The 17,362-nt window shown below is 46.0% G+C and overlaps 1 protein-coding gene across 2 annotated transcripts in view; it reads left to right on the forward strand.

Moving 5' to 3' along the window:
- Positions 1-17,362, forward strand: part of KLHL18 (kelch like family member 18) — a 39,317-nt gene that overhangs the window by 9,600 nt on the left and 12,355 nt on the right. Inside the window, exons 2-8 of one of the 2 annotated variants that reach the window (XM_074946462.1) lie at positions 3,853-3,983; positions 4,224-4,364; positions 7,625-7,823; positions 10,990-11,150; positions 11,459-11,595; positions 13,563-13,800; positions 16,578-16,682. In XM_074946462.1, coding sequence (XP_074802563.1) covers positions 3,853-3,983; positions 4,224-4,364; positions 7,625-7,823; positions 10,990-11,150; positions 11,459-11,595; positions 13,563-13,800; positions 16,578-16,682 — 1,112 coding nt within the window. The remainder of the gene's footprint in view (positions 1-3,852; positions 3,984-4,223; positions 4,365-7,624; positions 7,824-10,989; positions 11,151-11,458; positions 11,596-13,562; positions 13,801-16,577; positions 16,683-17,362) is intronic. The other variant, XM_074946463.1, reaches the window with a different exon arrangement.

The raw sequence follows: 17,362 nt of genomic DNA on the forward strand, positions 1-17,362 counted from the left end.
ATGATCTGTCCAATGAATGTCTAGAATGTATTGGTTTGTTTAAATTTACAACAAAAAGTAAATGCCTTTCCTCTTTGTCTGCTTTTAAACTGGGCTCAGTAAGATGCCCCGATAAAGGCTGGGCGTAATGGTCAATTCAAAAAATTGCACTGTTATGTGAAAGATGACCTACAAAATCAAAACAGAAACTGAATGGCCTCAATAACATGTATTGAATGCTCACGCTAACTGTGGAGCGTTAACATGGCTTTACTAAACCCTAAACTGGGGGGGGAGGGGGGGCAATAATCACTTTACTGTTGCTGCACGTACTAAACGTGTAGTAGTTCAAAGAACACTTGCTCACGCTGTCGTACCACAGGGACGGCTGGCATTGGAGAGTCAGAGCCATCATGCTGGGTGATGTTTTTAGTGAGACCATGTATTACCAAAACCCCGTGGAACTGATACTTTTTCGTGCTTTCCGCCACTTCTGACTCTTGATCGACTTTTAATACATTTTACACCTTCAAGCTATTGTAGAAGCACTTACCTTCAATGGTCCTGGGAGGTGGGTGATAATCAACTCAGTCATATAGGTGCGGAAAACTGAGGCACTGTGGTACAGTGATTTGGGCAAAGTCAGCTGTGGACAGGTTGAGAATAGGGCCCAGCTGATCCCACATCCCAATAGTGCATTCAGACCACGAGATAACGTTGTCTCCCCTGAAAGCTGGCTCAGTTGCTGTCTCATTTCCACTCTTCCTGCTCTTCGTTGTGCGCTGAGTAATTCCACAGCCTGATGCTTGTGGCGGGATTTGTTCACCCACATGGAAGTGATTATGCAAAAACAAAATCTCTTCCAACAGTTAGACACAGAGCGCGGTAATTCACCATGATAGGAAAGGAAATTCCATTAAAGAACATTTGCATAGTAGGAGTCTGTTACACTTCATTAACTTCCTGAGGTGCAGAGGCTCTTTACCTGAAAATTTCCTTCCTCTCTGTGAGCTTGACTCGCCAAGCACCCTCTATGTTGGTGTATTTGTGTGTGTTCCATGGGTTCTCTCAGGTAGGCTCAGTGCAAGATTTTGGTTCACTTTTAAGCAAAAGTGGCTTTATAAAACCCTTAGCAGGAACGCTTCTACTCTCCTTAGCGTCCATGGAAACAGATCTTTGGAGTTTAAATAAGCCTGAGGAACTAGCCTGGGACTCGGGAGATTCACGTTTGGTTAGGTGCTTTGCCACAGACTTCTTGTCTGACCTTGAGCAAGTCACTTATCACCCTGTGCCTGAGTCCCATTGCACGACATCTGTGGTGAAGTTTGTGAGGCACATGGGTACTATGGTGCTGTAGAAGTGTGTAGAAATCTTCCTCAAGCAGTCTTTCCTCTTTCTCCTCCACACTTAGCCTCCTTTGAACTCCTATCTAGTGACTTGGTGTATTTTGTTCAGACTAAGCTGTAAAGGGCAGGAAATGTGTATAAATAATAATACCATAGAGTTAGAAAGTGACGTATAGCATACATATTACTTACATGATTTATAGACAGAACAATAATAGCAGGGAAGTACCTTTACACTATTGAGTTGGCCTTCCTAATTGTTAATTGTGGTGTTACTATCTAGAGCAGGGATGAGCAAACTTTTTGGCCGGAGGCCACATTGGGGTTGCAAAACTGTATGGACAGCTCTGTAGGGAAGTCTGTGCCTCCCCAAACAGCCTGGCCCCCACCCCCTATCTGACCCCTCCCACTTCCCGCCCCCTGAGTGCCCCCCTCAAAACCTCCCACCCATCCAAAGCCCCCTGCTCCTTGTCCCCTGACTGCCCCCTCCCAGGACCCCCCCCGCCCCTATCCAACCCCTTCTGCTCCCTGTCCCCTGACTACCCCGACCCTTATCCACACCTCCACCCCCTGACAGGCCCCCTGGGACTCCCACACCTATCCAACCGCCCCTTGGGACCCCTCACCCCGGCTCCAGCCCCCTTCCCATGTCCCTCAGAGCAGCATGTCCGGCAGCCGCGCCAGCCGGCCGGAGCCAGATGCACCGCACAGCCGGAGCCAGACACGTTGCCGCACTGCCCTGCAGGAGCATGCAGCCCCACTGTCTAGAGCACTGCCCATGGGGAGGGGCCCGGGGCTAGCCTCACCAGAAGGGAGCTCAAGGGCCGGGTAGGACGGTCCCGTGGGCCGTAGTTTGCCCAACTCTGATCTAGAGGCCCGCTTCATTATTTGCAGTTTAAATAAGGTTATATTTGTAGGTGAGAGATGGAAAATGTGTTATACGTATGGATAGGATTTATTCTGTTTGTGTGGAAATATAAATTAGGTTTGTTACAAAGGATAAACATCTCTATAATTGTTGATGACAAAAGTCTAAAGTGAAACTTTATTGTACAAGTTGAGATGCAGTAAGAAATTTAGTGGCAAAAATAGACTTTTAAAACCTCTAGCAATCTGTTAATAACATAGCCAAGGGTATTTGTTTTTTAAAGAGAAATAAGCATAGATTACAAATAATTATGTATGTCATGTGACTCTTCCCAGTTTGACTGCATTTATAATGCGCTCATCACTGGTGTCTTAAGTGCTGAGTTTGATGGCTCTTCTTTGGAGCTAGTCATCCAGCTGTCTGCGATGCAAGGTTGTGTTGACATGGTTTAACTAAACAATCATTTTGCTAATGCACATGCCAAAGCGTAAAGTGTGGTTAAGGGCTGTACAGAGAACGTAAATATGAGCAGATCTATTAGGGGTGGGGAAGTGAGTTTATGTGGGCATGAAGGTAAATGACCAGATGAGGCATTGGGGTATAATGACCATGCTGAAGGAAAAGGCAGAGGCTGAAATCACAGAATGTAAACCCTAAAATAAAGATGTGGATTTACGTTGACCAGCAGCTAGTAATTGGTGGCTGAGGGAAGAGAAAACTAATGACTGATTAGCCCAGCTTTGAATTCTGTGGAATGACTGGAATGCATGATTCATGTCAGGTCTAAATGCCTGGCTGTTTTCCTGGCGTAGGGTACCCCGACAGTAGATGGGTGATATGAAAAATTATGATTATAACAGTTTCCCCAGGCAGCTTGGTATTTCCTGTACAGAAGCAGGTGCGGGAGACAGATCTGGGACGAGAGAAGTTGCGCACTCTTGAACCAGTGAATTATTGTAGGTAAACTGACTCTATCGACCTTGGTTGTTGATCATTAACAATCCAGAGATGACCCCGCTGTTAATCTACAACAGGGTCCAGCAGATGCCAAACAGCAGATAGTCACATTAGCTGGTAAAGGAGAATGAAAATGTTCCAAACGTTAGACTGGAGCAGGAGGGAGGTGGGCTTTGGTGTCTACAGTTAGAAACTTATTTCCACATGTAGCATCTAAATAGAAGTGATTTGATTTTTTTTTCCAGAGATGGTGAATACATGCAGCTCTCAATGACTTTCGCTGCAGCTGTAGGTCAGCGCCTCTAAAAATAAGGCCACTAATTTAAGTGCCTTACTCTAGAGGTCAAATCAGAGAGTTTTTGCACAGCCTTTTCAACCCCTGGTACCCCTAAAGGTGTCAACGCACTAAAGTGGATCATCTAGACCAAGGGTCTCAAACACGCGGGCCACATGCGGCCCGCAGGGTTATTTCAGGGAAGGGGTTGGAATTGGGGCAGGGAAGGCATGGGAAGAGGCAGGGCATGGGCGGGGCCTCACAGAAGGGGTGGAGTGGGGGCGGGACAGCGGGGGGTAGTCAGTGGTGCGGCCCTCAAGCCAATGTACTAGTCCTTATGTGGCCCTTGTGGTCATTTGAGTTTGAGACCCCTGATCTAGACCAATAGTTATGCTCGCTGTCCTTGTTCCCCTTCTGTCTGTTCATAGGTAGGGGACCACAAATTCAGCGCCCACCGGATCGTACTAGCAGCCTCCATCCCGTACTTTCATGCTATGTTTACAAATGACATGATGGAATGCAAACAGGATGAGATTGTCATGCAAGGAATGGATCCAAGGTAATTCCCTGGGACAGCCAAGGGACCACAGCCAATACAGCTTGTCGATGATGTTTTTGCCAATCTCTGCACACAAATGCAAATGTATAGGTTTAGAAACATGCCTTTAAGGGTTAAGATAAATCACATTTTTAAATAAATTTATGTTGCTACTAGCATCTTAGATTGTTATTTAGTTGAAATAATCTAATAGAGCTGAACGCAAGTGACCCTTTTTCTGCTCTTCTCCACCCTGTTTAGTGCACTAGAGGCTCTGATCAACTTTGCTTACAACGGACACCTAGCAATTGATCAGCAGAATGTTCAGTCTTTGCTGATGGGGGCAAGTTTCCTTCAGCTGCAAAATATCAAAGATGCCTGCTGTACCTTTCTCAGAGAGAGGTAAGGGTCCCCTTGGTCCTGTGCCTTTGACTGCTCCCTCAGAACGTGGGGTCACGGGTTCTGGTCTTGCTGTGGAACAGGGTGGTGGAATTGTGCTGTTAGAGCACAAGATGCTAAACTGTGGTCCTTCCTTCCAGTTGCTTGTGGTGGGTTCAGGAAAAAGTTAAATATCCTTTGGCCCTTTACAAGAAGGGTGGAGGAAGACTCTGTGTCCTCATTCCATGTCCAGCTGTGGGCGGTGGGGCAGGCCCAGATGGGCGTGAGTTACTGTCTGGAACAAAGGTGACACATCCCGATCACTCAAACCGGAAAATGGAAATGCTAAACTGACATGTTTTACTGCACTCAATAAGGGTTCATTGTGCAGACTCTCTTACTAAGGGCTCTGCAGTTCTACTGCACTCTCTTGATCCACTTCTTGAATGCAGCTGTAAAACAGTTTTATCACAGCTTTATATCTACCCTTAAAATGTTTCTCTGGGGTTCGATGTAGGACCTTGTACTGCCCATCATCATAATAGATCTGAGCACCTCAAACAGCGATTTTACCCTGTGAAATAGGAAGGGACTGTCCCCAGTTTACAGACTGGGAAACCAGGCACAGATCAAATGATTTATGAAAGGTACTACAGGGAGCCTGTGGAAGAGCAAGGAATTGATCCCAGGTCTTCTGAGTCCAGTCCAGTGCCTGAGCTACAAGACCATCTTAGTAATAAATGTCAAGTTCCTACAAATCAAGGAGTTTGGTTAGTGTCTGGAAATGTACCATACGTTCACCATTGGAAGTGTCAGGTACACTTAGATTTTATGTTTTACTATGCCATGTTCTTCTGCAGCTCTTCAGTTCATTCCATGATATTGCACCAAACATACGTAATAAATGCAAAATCTCAACCAGTTTTTTTCATTCTGTATGGACTTATCCCAAAATGCATGATTGAGAGAAGAAATTTACTATGGGCCTGTTTCAGATGTTTCCATGTGAACCCAGGGGTTCTCTACTGTGTGTAAAACATAGATAATTAGCTCAAATAGTTAGTAAAATCGTTACATACTTGGTTTTTCCTGGCAAAAAAATTAATTTTTGCACACTGGGCTCGGTACCAAACAGAGAGAACTGGGTTGCGCTGGTGAAGTGCTGGGGCCACGCTTAGAGACTCAAATCCATTTTTAGGCACCTAAATAAAAGCGGCCTGATTCTTTTTCCCCCACAGGTTCTGAGCTGCCACCGTTCCACCTAAACTTAATGGGAGCTGCTTATGCTGAGCACCTTTGAATGGAGGGCCACTCTTACTGAGCTCTGAAATATGGATTTGAGAGGGTAGTTAAGGTTTTTATGTATAACGAGATACATTTGAAAATCAGTGGGCTCTGATCACATGCCTCAGGAATAGCCAGAACATGCATGTCTAGTTCCAGTTTTTACAGGAAGGTTATGATGACTGGGGTTTTTTCTAATTTAACTTTACTATGTGTTCCTGAGGATTCTCTGGGTGTTGGTGACCTCACAGTTTGCCAGGATTTAAAGTCCAAGGCTGTGTAAACCTTTGCTTGGCAGGTAATGACTGCGCTTTCCCTGCGCTCACCATATCTAACTCTTTGCTTTGTAAAATACTCTTGGTTCACACCATTATTAAACGTGCCACAGTGTTGTTTTAAATGTTTGGATCTTTATGCCCTGTAAGAGCTTGGCATTGCCAGACCTTCAGGGTTCTGTACCCATCCTCTCCGTGGTCATTGTTTGGATGCTCTGCTGATGTACGCTCAGAATTGGTTATGTAGAGTTTGAAAGCAACCGTGAAGATTCCCTCTTCGGAGGATCAAATCCAAACAAACAGCTTCATTGTGATGGATCTCCCCTTGACCCCTTCTGAAGACTGCAGAAACTTGCACCTAGGGTTTATTTCCATTATTCAGACGTCGGGACTGAAAAAAGGAGGAAGAGTATAAAAGGGAGGTGCCCAAAATTGACCTTTGGGCTAAAGGCAGTTTATGGAGTCTTTTAATGGTAACACACAGCCAGTAAGCTCTTAAATATGGAGGTGTGGTCCCTGGAAATGCTAAGCATGCATGGCTCCATCTTGATCAGAGCATTCTGTTTACTGCTGCTGTAGTGCACGGTCTTGGCTCAAAGCACTGAGTTTGCCCTTTTGTGGTACGGGTGACTTTGTGGTCCTCAGTTAGGCAAAAGTTGAGGTATCTCTGTCAGAGTCTGATTCTGAGCATTGTGTAGTGAGTTTAATAGTGAGGCAAGAGTGGTACCAAATTTTTCCACAAACTGTTTTCATTTGGGTTAGAATAAGAGAAACTACCAATAGTATTCTGACATGCCTCATATCCATATGACCCATAAATACTGTGAAACAACCAGAATGGTCATCTCCTGTTGAACAGAGATGCACGGATCTGGTAGCAGAATTTCTCTCTTATGTGGGAGTTTCCAAATCTCCCATAGTGTGGACTTGATTTTCAGCATTTTTACAAGTTTTTAGAAACATCTGTGCCGAAAGCTCCTTGCACCACACAGCTGCCTGGAGCAATACTTTTTCAGTTCTTTTGTGCTGCTTTATGATCAGCACCTGTTCAGCTGATCTGATCACTAGTTCATTTCTGCAGGGATTGTTCCTGCATTCTGACCTTTAATTGCTAAAAGACATCCTCAGTAAAGCTTTATTGGTCAGGAAAATCAAGTAAGAAGAGGTGGCCAACATCTCACTTCAGTAATTAGCAAAGGTGTCTGATGAAAACAAACTGTGTTTGTAAGTTTCTGAAGAACACGCTTACCCTTGCTGTCAAACCAACAGGTTTCATTCCTGGAATCTGAAGTCGTACTTATGCATGGAATAGACATTGTGTAGATTCTTGCACTGCTACTCCTCCTACATGTCACGCCCTGACTTTAGGAGGCCCGCCTGGGGAGAGCGCGCATCAGTCTCCAGGTCCAGTCAGTCCTTGGTACTTCAGAGAATGTCAGCAAGGGGGCTTATTGTTCTTACAGTGCGATTTCCCCTGTCCTCTTAATTTGGCATGAGTCAATCTTCATGACTGTGCATACACTGGCCAGTTTAACCTGCAAACTGGTGTCTGTTGGAAGGGTGAGTTCTCTAATGTGGCACATCCATCAGTTTCACAAGGTTACACTTTCTCTGACGTTCAGTTTCCTTGGTTCAATTTCAAATTCACTGCTTCTTTGGACCGCATTAAAAATGTGTACATTGTTAACCCCTCTATTAAAATAACCTTATTTTGTATCCCCCAAGGCTTCATCCTAAGAACTGCCTAGGCGTACGTCAGTTTGCAGAAACCATGATGTGTGCCGTGCTCTACGAATCTGCCAACAGCTTCATCCACCAGCACTTTGTGGAGGTGTCCATGTCTGAAGAGTTCCTTGCTCTACCCTTCGAAGATGTGCTGGAGCTGGTTTCAAGGGAAGAGCTCAATGTCAAATCTGAGGAGCAGGTATGTGCACCAGCTGGTAAATGGTATAGCAGAGGCAGCTTTTGCCACCACAGGATTTGAAACCCTTGGGGCATAGCAAGATCTGGGTGAGAAGTTGAACTGGTCCATGTAGTGATCAAAGCTAAGAAGATGGCCTTGTTGTGGATGGTGGGTGTATGCCCTTTGCTAGAATAATGGTGCTCTGACTCTTTCACTCTGTACATAACTTGTGGGAATTGGGGCTTCTTTCAGCTTGGTTATCAGAACACTCTTCTGGGGAGCATCCGTTATTTGCGAAGCATGGCACTGAACTGTGCTGAAATGTTCGCAGCTGAGAACCTTTGACGTCCGGAACTCTAGTGACATCTTGAACTCTCGCTTTACTGAGTGAATTTCAGTTCTGTTGAAAGGTGCTGGGATCTCTGCCCTGGAGGCGATCTCTAGAACTACAGAATAAACAGTGTTTCAGCCTTATTCTGGAGGGATCCCTTCGAGATTCTCTACAGCATTTTGTAATGAATCTTCCTCCTGAAATTGCCAATGAGATGGTCGGCCGGGATGGTGGCTTACATAATATGGAGGCCTTTGTACAAGGAACTGGACTGAACCACACCGAGTCACTTCACATAGGCCTCTGAATAACCATTGCCACTTTGACCCATAGCAGCAGCGATCCTGATTTGAACTGGAGATCTGCAGCTGAAAGGCTCTGCATCTTGCTGCCAGTGTTCAAGCCATCGCATCCCCTGTGGTGGTTCGGGGGGCTTATTCCTAGAGAAAAATAGACTTTTAGAAAGTCTGGGTTGGAAAAAGAGGTCCCCTGGTTAGAGGTATAGGTTAGGAATCATTAAAAAGGGATAGAGAATAAGACGGAGAATATCTTATTGACCTTATATAAATCCATGGTATGCCCACATCTTGAATACTGTGTACAGATGTGGTCTCTTCATCTCAAAAAAGATATACTGGCATTACAAAAGGTTCAGAAAAGGGCAACTAAAATCATTAGGGGTTTGGAACAGGTCCCATATGAGGAGAGATTAAAGAGGCTAGGACTTTTCAGCTTGGAAAAGAGGAGACTAAGGGGGGCTATGATAGAGGTATATAAAATCATGAGTGGTATGGAGAAAGTGAATAAGGAAAAGTTATTTACTTGTTCACATAATATAAGAACTAGGGGCCACCAACTGAAATTAATGGGCAGCAGGTTTAAAACAAATGAAAGGAAGTTCTTCTTCACTCAGCGCAGAGTCAACCTGTGGAACTCCTTGCCTGAGGAGGCTGTGAAGGCTAGGACTATAACAGGGTTTAAAAAGAGAACTGGATAAATTCATGGAGGTTAAGTCCATTAATGACTATTAGCCGGGATGGGTAAGGAATGGTGTCCCTAGCCTCTGTTTGTCAGAGAGTGGAGATGGATGGCAGGAGAGAGATCACTTGATCATTACCTGTTAGGTTCACTCCCTCTGGGGCACCTGGCACGGGCCTCTGTCGGTAGACAGGATACTGGGCTGGATGGACCTTTGGTCTGACCCAGTATGGCCTTTCTTATGTATAAACATCAGGTCTGAATCGTCTTATCTCCTTAGAACCTCTTGTTCAAATTTCACGCATGCTCAAATCAAGTCACCTTCTTCTGAGGCAGGTAAACTTTAGCACAGGCTTCGTATCTTTCATCAGATTTTAAAACAAGAGGTCCTCCCTGCTGTGTGAAGCAGTTATGATCCCATGACTCTCCTTGTGAGCGGCAGACTCTGTCCCAGTGTCCTTGATGACAGTTTCCGTTCTAACTGTTGTGCAGCATGCTGGCTGCCACCTTCCACCTCTGAGATGGTTGCATTTTAATGTGGTGCAGTTGTCCAGTAGAACCTCAGAGTTACGAACACCAGAGTTATGAACTGATTGGTCAACCACATGCCTCATTTGGAACTGGAAGTACACAATCAGAGAGCAACAGAGACGAAAAAAAGCAAACGAAGTACAGTACTGTGTTAAATGTAACCTACTAAAAAATATAGGGAAAGTTTTAAAAAAATGATTGGACAAGGTAAGGAAATGGTTCCTGTGCTTGTTTCATTTAAATTAAGATAGTTAAAAGCCGCATTTTTCTTCTGCATAGTAAAGTTTCAAGCTGTATTTAAGTCAGTGTTCAGTTGTAAACTTTTGAAGGAACAACCATAACGTTTTGTTTAGCGTTACAAACAACCTCCACTCCCAAGGTGTTCGTAACGCTGAGGTTCTACTGTACAACGTTTTGGGGTCTTCTGGGGTGCAAGTTGCGTTTAAAGATATGACTACCAGCTGATCTGTTGGAGAAATACTTTATGCTAGAAACCTCTAGAGAACGGAAGTGGGAGGTTCTGGCTTTGTCCAGTGTAAATGAAAGGCTTGGAAACGATGTGTGTGGCTATCCAAATTTTTTCCATGACAACCCAATATTTAGCATGTGTGCATGATGGTTAGTGGCAGGGTTACACCACAAGGTGGCAGCAGTAACCACAAATGCCAATAATCAGATGTTTACAAAGCAAAACTTTTTCTGGTAATCTCTTAGTTCAGTTCTTGGGAGAAGGGGGCCAAACTGTGTAAACTGTTGGCCTTCAAGGCATTAATGCTGTTCCACATCAGTATTGTGGACACCTCGGTTCAAATTCTTATCTACTGCTGATCAGCCCAGCAGGATCTCTGGATGCAGTGGCAGCAGCCTGGTTAGACCAATGGGACAATGCCCCCTGAAATGGAGCTTCATGCTCAGAAGGCCAACACACTGGGGCTATTTCAGACCAATGGGTGGGGAATTAATTCCAAATCTGGGCCTTTATGAAGAATGCCCTGCGTTATAGAGGACCCCTCTGGTGAATTCAGGAACGGCATTGATGGCCTCTGTGATTGAAAGGTGTATGCTAAGAATGGGGAAGGAATAATGTGGTGAGCCGGGTGTTAGTGGAGACATGCTGGGCTCTGAGTGGCAAAGTGTTAGTATCTTTGCTCTAGATCCCTCGAGTGACTTCTGTTTTCCTGATCACCTGTGTTCCTTGGCGAGACGTTCCTTTTGTTACAGTCCATCTGTTCAAGTTTGTCTTCATCCCGCCTTTTGTGAGCTGCTTCAGGACAGAGAAAACAAAATCTCGTGTCTACCCGAAGCGCAGAGACCTACCAAAGAAATGGCTCCTCTCTCTTCTGGCAGGTATTCGAAGCTGCGTTAGCCTGGGTCCGGTACGAGCGAGATCAGAGGGAACCCTGCTTACCTGAGCTACTGTCCAAAATCCGACTGCCCCTTTGTCGACCTCAGTTCCTCACTGACCGTGTGCAACAAGATGACCTTGTCCGCTGCTGCCACAAATGCCGGTGAGCGCTTGTGGGCTGTTCAGGAGTTGTCCAGTGTATGTGGGCCTCCACGCTGATAGTGTGTTGGAGTGGCTGTCCCAGAGCCTGAAATCCTCTCCCCGTGAAGTGGGAGCGCCACACACAGGAGAAGAGCGATTCCCTCGTGCTGCCTGCTGACGAGGCTAAGCCAGCATCTGCAAGGATTAGCTCTGCAGGGTAGAGAAGAGATCAGTTGACATAATCATTGGCGACCTCAGCAGAGGGACCAGTTTGGATGGTGGTCCAAAGACCCACCAAACTATCGTTCTAATGTTTGGTCTTAATTTCAGGGACCTGGTGGATGAAGCAAAAGACTATCACCTAATGCCAGAACGCCGGCCGCACCTCCCGGCATTCAAGACGCGTCCCCGGTGCTGCACATCGATCGCAGGATTGATTTATGCTGTTGGAGGTCTTAATTCAGCAGGTACCTTGCATATTCACTTCCCACAGCTACCAAGTGACGAGTACATTGAGTAACGGCATCAGATTGTAAACGTCATGCTTCACCCGTAAAACGTTGAGCGGTCTCTCCTGCTCTTCCCTTTTTCTGTAGCCCTTTGATGACACTCAGGCCATCCCGCCGACAAAATGCTGAAGGGGGCTGTGGTCGGTTGTTGAACGTTTTTCACTCTAGGAATGCTGGGTGGATTGCTCAGGGATAGTGTTTCCAGTGTGTGTGAAACTGCACCAACTTGTTGCATTCGTCTCTTTAAAATTACGGGCTCCAGTGTAAGTGTGGAGAACCCTGAAGGCAGTAATAGAAGAACATATTGGCAGCATTAATGCATTGCATTCAAGCGTACAACAGGTAAAATAATTGCCGTGCTCTTTGGTCTGTTTCAAAGAAGTCAAGTCTCTGTAGTAAAGGCAGTTTCCTTTTCCATTATGAACCTTTCTATTGTACCTTGACCATGAAAACATGGCTCGTGCCACGCAAGGCTTCATTGTGGGAACAAGAGCATGTGTTAGTTCAGCTTCTCTTTGATTCAGGTACACATGGAGTCACTCCAAGGACAGTATGCTCCCCATTATCCCATTAACACAAGTTCTATTCGACTAATCAGGAGTTTGGATGGTCGAGAGGACAGGAGCCTCTTCCTCGCAGTCCTGGCCAGGGGTCTCTGCTCTGCCGTGCTCGTTTGCTCCCATGACACTGGGGTTGCAGAGGGCTCTCTGTGCTGACGCAGAGCCATTGACACCCAAGCCTTTCAGACCCGAAGGGGTGAGGCAGAGCAGAGATCCCCGACCAGGACTCTGCCTCACCAGGACTGCAGCCTTCCCTGCACCTGGTGCCTGCAGGGATCAGATGTCAGCAGCCCTGCAGCAGTGGAAGGAGCCCTCTGCAGCTCTGCTGTCACTGCCCCGCTCATTCCCTTCCAGGACTGCCAGGCTGCAGTGGGTTCCCTGCGCTGCCACAGGAGCCATTCAGCAGCAGGGCAGCCTCCCCTCTGGATGGGGACTCGTCCTCCTCGCAGTCCCGGACAGGGGTCTCTCCTCAGTGAGCCGAGCCTTCCAGTTATCCAAACCCTTGCCTTGTCCCCCATCGTGAGAGCCACGGGGGACAAGGAAGGGATTTGATAACGCGGAGGTTCAGCTAGTAGGATCTCGGATAAACTGGACTTTACCATAGTTCTTTAGGCCCATAATCAGCCTGCATAAACCCAGGAAACTTACAGTCACTTTTAAAATAGGACGAGTGCCATGCAGCAGCCCACTAATGCCACGGATCCAGTGAACACACGCATACTACAGGGCTGCCTCATGAGGCCTGGATTCCATACCCTAGAAAGATGAGGTCAGCCATGCGGGAATGGTGCTGCTGTGATTCCAGGGAGTCGACTGGCCCCTGCGATGTTAATTGTTAAGTCCCAAAGCCTGCTACCCGCTCTGAGGGTCCTGCCAGCGGTTTGATTGCAGGGGCAGGGTGTAAGGAGTCTGCAAACAGTTTGGATTGTGGAGCCCAGATTTACAGGAACTCCCTCCAATGTTGAGCAGTTCCCCATCAGGGCTGGGTGGAGATGGGGCCGATGTGCTGATGGGGTATTCTGGCACCTGCTAACTTTTATGTAGGAATGTGGCCGTGCCAGGGCTGAGGAGGCTACGCCAACCCGGAGACTCAAGTAGGGACCATTTAGAGGCTCCACTACCATCCCTTGGCCTGGGGGGGCAAGATCCCTTCCCTACTGCCGCCTGCACAGGCCATCCCTACAGATACTCAAGGCACTGAGCCCAGGTTTTTCCCTTAACACTCAGAGCGCGAACCCTGTATCCCCATCATCCTTCCTTGCATGGATGAACAGATGGGAAAAGTCCATCGCTTTCTGCTTCTGCCCCCGTTCAGCAGAGGCTCCACAAAAAAAAAAAATCTGTCACTTTTTTTAATTTGAGTAGCAAATTTTTATGCAGGTGATTCACTGAACGTGGTGGAAGTCTTCGACCCCATTGCAAATCACTGGGAGAAGTGCCAGCCGATGACGACGGCACGCAGCCGAGTGGGTGTGGCTGTGGTGAATGGACTCTTGTATGCCATTGGTGGATACGATGGCCAGTTAAGACTGAGTACAGTGGAAGTTTACAACCCAGAGATGGATTCTTGGTCCAAAGTAGGAAGCATGAACAGCAAACGAAGGTACGTGAGACATACACTCCGTTCTGTACAAAGAATTTGAGGGGAGGAAGAGATGAAATGTTCACAAGGGCAGGGAAAAATCTAGGAATCAGTAGTGCTGAAAATGGCTGAGGTGACCGGGGAGATCAGAGTTTGTAGGGCGATACAGTAGGAAAAAGATCCAAGGAATGGAACAGGAAGGGAGTAGTTGCGCTTTGCATAACTCTGGTGGAAGCGCACTTGGAATGTTACATTCTGTTCTGGGCTCCTCTTTACCAGAATGACTCACTGGAGGGAGTTCAGAGAACATCAGCGTGAGTCTAGAGGGATTGATGTACGAGGAAAGATATGAAGAGCTACATATGTGTGGTGTGGCCACACAGTGACCAAGGGCAGAGAAAGAACTCTTATTGGTGTCAGCGTCTGAGGGAGAATTATTTGTGGTGGCACAAAGAAAAATAAGATGAAATTGAGACAGAGCAGACAGGCTGATTATCAGAGAGAATTTCTGGTAGATCTGTAAGGATGTGGAATAGATTCCCAAAGGAAGTAGCGGAAGCCATGTTGCTTGGGACCTTTTTAAAACTAGACTGGATAAAGCAGTGGAAAATGTGTTGTAGGGAACACTCATTCACTGGCAGGCAGGGTGATGGACACAGGGGTCTTCTGTCTCTCTGGTGCACTCATGCATCGCTGAGCATATAGACTCCTCCACTGGAAAGTGCAGTCAATTTACACAATGCAGGGCTTGCAGTCCAAGCTTGCAAAATGAGTCCTGAGTGATTTTATTGCTGAGCAGAAGAGCTGGTGGTTTATATGCTGAGCAAGGGGAAGTTGGTTCAGTTCACACCAACCTAGGAATTATGTTGTGGTGGCACTTGGAAAGGCACACTGCATTATGTGGTCAACAATGTGAAAACCCACCTATTAACTCTCATGGCAGCACTGTCCCTGCCTCCGCAGCAGCCTGTGGCTCGTCTGTCTCCTTCCAAATTTAAACGTGTTTGTGGCTTCCAGTGTTTTTACTCTGGTTTCTTTTTGCTGCTCCTCAGTCACTGAGCGTTCTTAAATTGCCCACTTCTGCTAGCTTTGCAGCACGTCTTCCCCATAATCGTTTGTGCCTTATTTTAATGTGGTTTCAAATGCTAATCACTTGGGAAGAGTATATTGCCTGTATCTTGTTACTTGAAATTCTGTTTGTAACCCGGATACTTGGTGGCACCAGTGCGATTCTGCTGGGATTGCGCTCATTCAGGGTGGTTAGCTGCTCTGTGCAAGCAAATACAATTTAAAATCTGTAGTGCACAGTCCAGGAGTTAAGCAGGTTGTGCCAAGTAAGCCCTGTTCAGACTGGTAGACGGCCAAGACTTTAGGTCTGGCTCCAGGGACGATCTTGAGTGTAAAGTCCTGAAACCATTTCCACGCACATCATAATCTCGAGTAGGAAAACTTTTTCCATAGCTATGAGGTTCCTTGTGTGGAGCTTTTCCCACAGTGAGACGGCTGCTTTTCTTCCGTAGTAGGCTTATTCTGCTCTTTGCACCAGTAATGAAGCGGCTGACTTTGCTAATCCCCTAAACAACCTTCTGGGCTGCAACCCTGCCATGAGGATACTGTTCTGCTTGCACTTTACTGGAGTGTGCATCATGAGAGTGTTGTCGTTTCATCCTCGCTAAAACTTAGTCTTTTGAAGCAAAGCAGAGTGGGTGTCCAGAAGAGGGTGTTTTACACAGAGCAGAGTGCGCCTGAAGGATTGTATCCAAGAGCTTGGCTTTTGCAGTCCATAATGGTTTTCTCATTGCAAGATGAGTGCTAAGAGGAAGGTGGTGGAAGAACTTAAATGTGAAACTGAAGGTTTAATTTGAAGGTGGAATTCCATTATTCCATTGTCTCGTTCCTTAACGTGCATTGTGAGCCAGATGTTTAACTGTCAAATACAGTGGAGGGGTGACCAACTTAATGGAGGTGACACTGGTACAGTAAAGCAGTTGCTGTCTATATAAGGGTTTTATACTGAAGCCCATCACCATAGTACCGGAGCATCTTCCACATAAAATCAACCTCAAGAGCAAAGTCCCTAGTGGACTTCATGGAGTCTATGGCACATCTCTCTTTTCAGGGCCAAAACTCTTCTTGGGGTAAGGTTTGTATTTTGGGATAGGATTTGGAAGTGGTTTGGGGGAAAAAAGGGGACATTTGTATTGGGACATTACATTTGTGGCATTAAAGGTCTGTTACCGTGAAACCAGCTTTGGGGCCAGACAAGTAGTTTAGCAGACCGGTAATGGGATACTGAGCCTTTCACTCACAGGCTGGCTGGTTGTTTCCGTATTAGGTCAATAGTGACCAAAGTGTGCTCAGTTGAGATGGCCGTCTTAAACCACTTCCTAGTTTGCAAAACCTCCGCCATCAGTCAGCCCCATGGGTAGCCACACTTGGTAGAGTTAAAAAGGAGCAAAGACGAAATGTTTCGCTCCCTAGAGTTGAGTCTTTCAGGGCAGGGTTGAGGCGCATTTGCAGAATGTTATAAACAATTTCTCTACATCTCTCAAGCTGTTTTCTAACTGGCGGCAGTTGACTTTATTCGTGAACGTCCCCATGTCAGCTCGATGCTGTGGTCGTGGGGGCTATATAAATAGGCAGTTCAGTAGCTGTATCTCTCGACCTGATTGTCAGACTTGTTCAGCTGTTTCATCCACCAGGTGTCAGCCAAGATATGTTGAAAAAATGTGTTTCATAATTCAACATGGGTCATTTGCCCAAAGGAATCTAACCTGGTGGTTGTGCGTTCATTGCAGTGCAATGGGAACAGTAGTGGTGGATGGGCAGATCTATGTGTGCGGTGGGTATGATGGAAACTCATCCCTCAACTCCGTGGAGACGTACTCACCAGAAACAGACAGGTAAGAGCTTCTAAGCGTACTACTGCTTCTCGCACTGGGTTCTGCCCTTCTCCTGAAGCATAGAAGTAACAACCGAGAGCACTGTTTTTAAAACCGATGAGCTACAGTATGCTGAAAAACCTTGTATTTCCTGTATAGCAACTATATTTGGCTTCAAACCATGCGCACTCGCTTGAGAGAAGTGAATGGAGTAAAGCTTTGATACAAAGCTAAGGCCCTTTGTTTTCAGGGTTTACTGATTTTTTTTCCCCCACTTAAATTTTGGACCATCCAGGTACATGGAAATACCGATTTGTGTTAAGAAAATTCAATACATTACATGAGAGATCTATTTGTTAATATCCAAATAGTTGAAGTGTAAATGCAAGACTGTTAAAGTAAGATGACATAGTTGAAGACACATGTGTATGTCCTGTTAACATACAGTTCATGAAATAAACCACAGCATTAAGTTATTTTTACTTTCAATACTCTTCCTTTTCCCTATGTTGCTTTTTTCTGTCCTCCCGTTCCCCAGTATTAACTCCAGTATTTACCCAATAATCAGTGAAGCTAATTTATTGTGCTGGTATTCACCCAATTATTAATCTTTATAGTAAACACTGATAAATTCTAGGGAAATTTTTTGTTTATTTAAACAAAATAAAATCTGAGAACGAAGGGCCTTGTGCGGAGCTTAT

The sequence above is a fragment of the Natator depressus genome, chromosome 2 (assembly GCF_965152275.1).
Source record: "Natator depressus isolate rNatDep1 chromosome 2, rNatDep2.hap1, whole genome shotgun sequence".
NCBI lineage: Eukaryota > Metazoa > Chordata > Testudines > Cheloniidae > Natator > Natator depressus.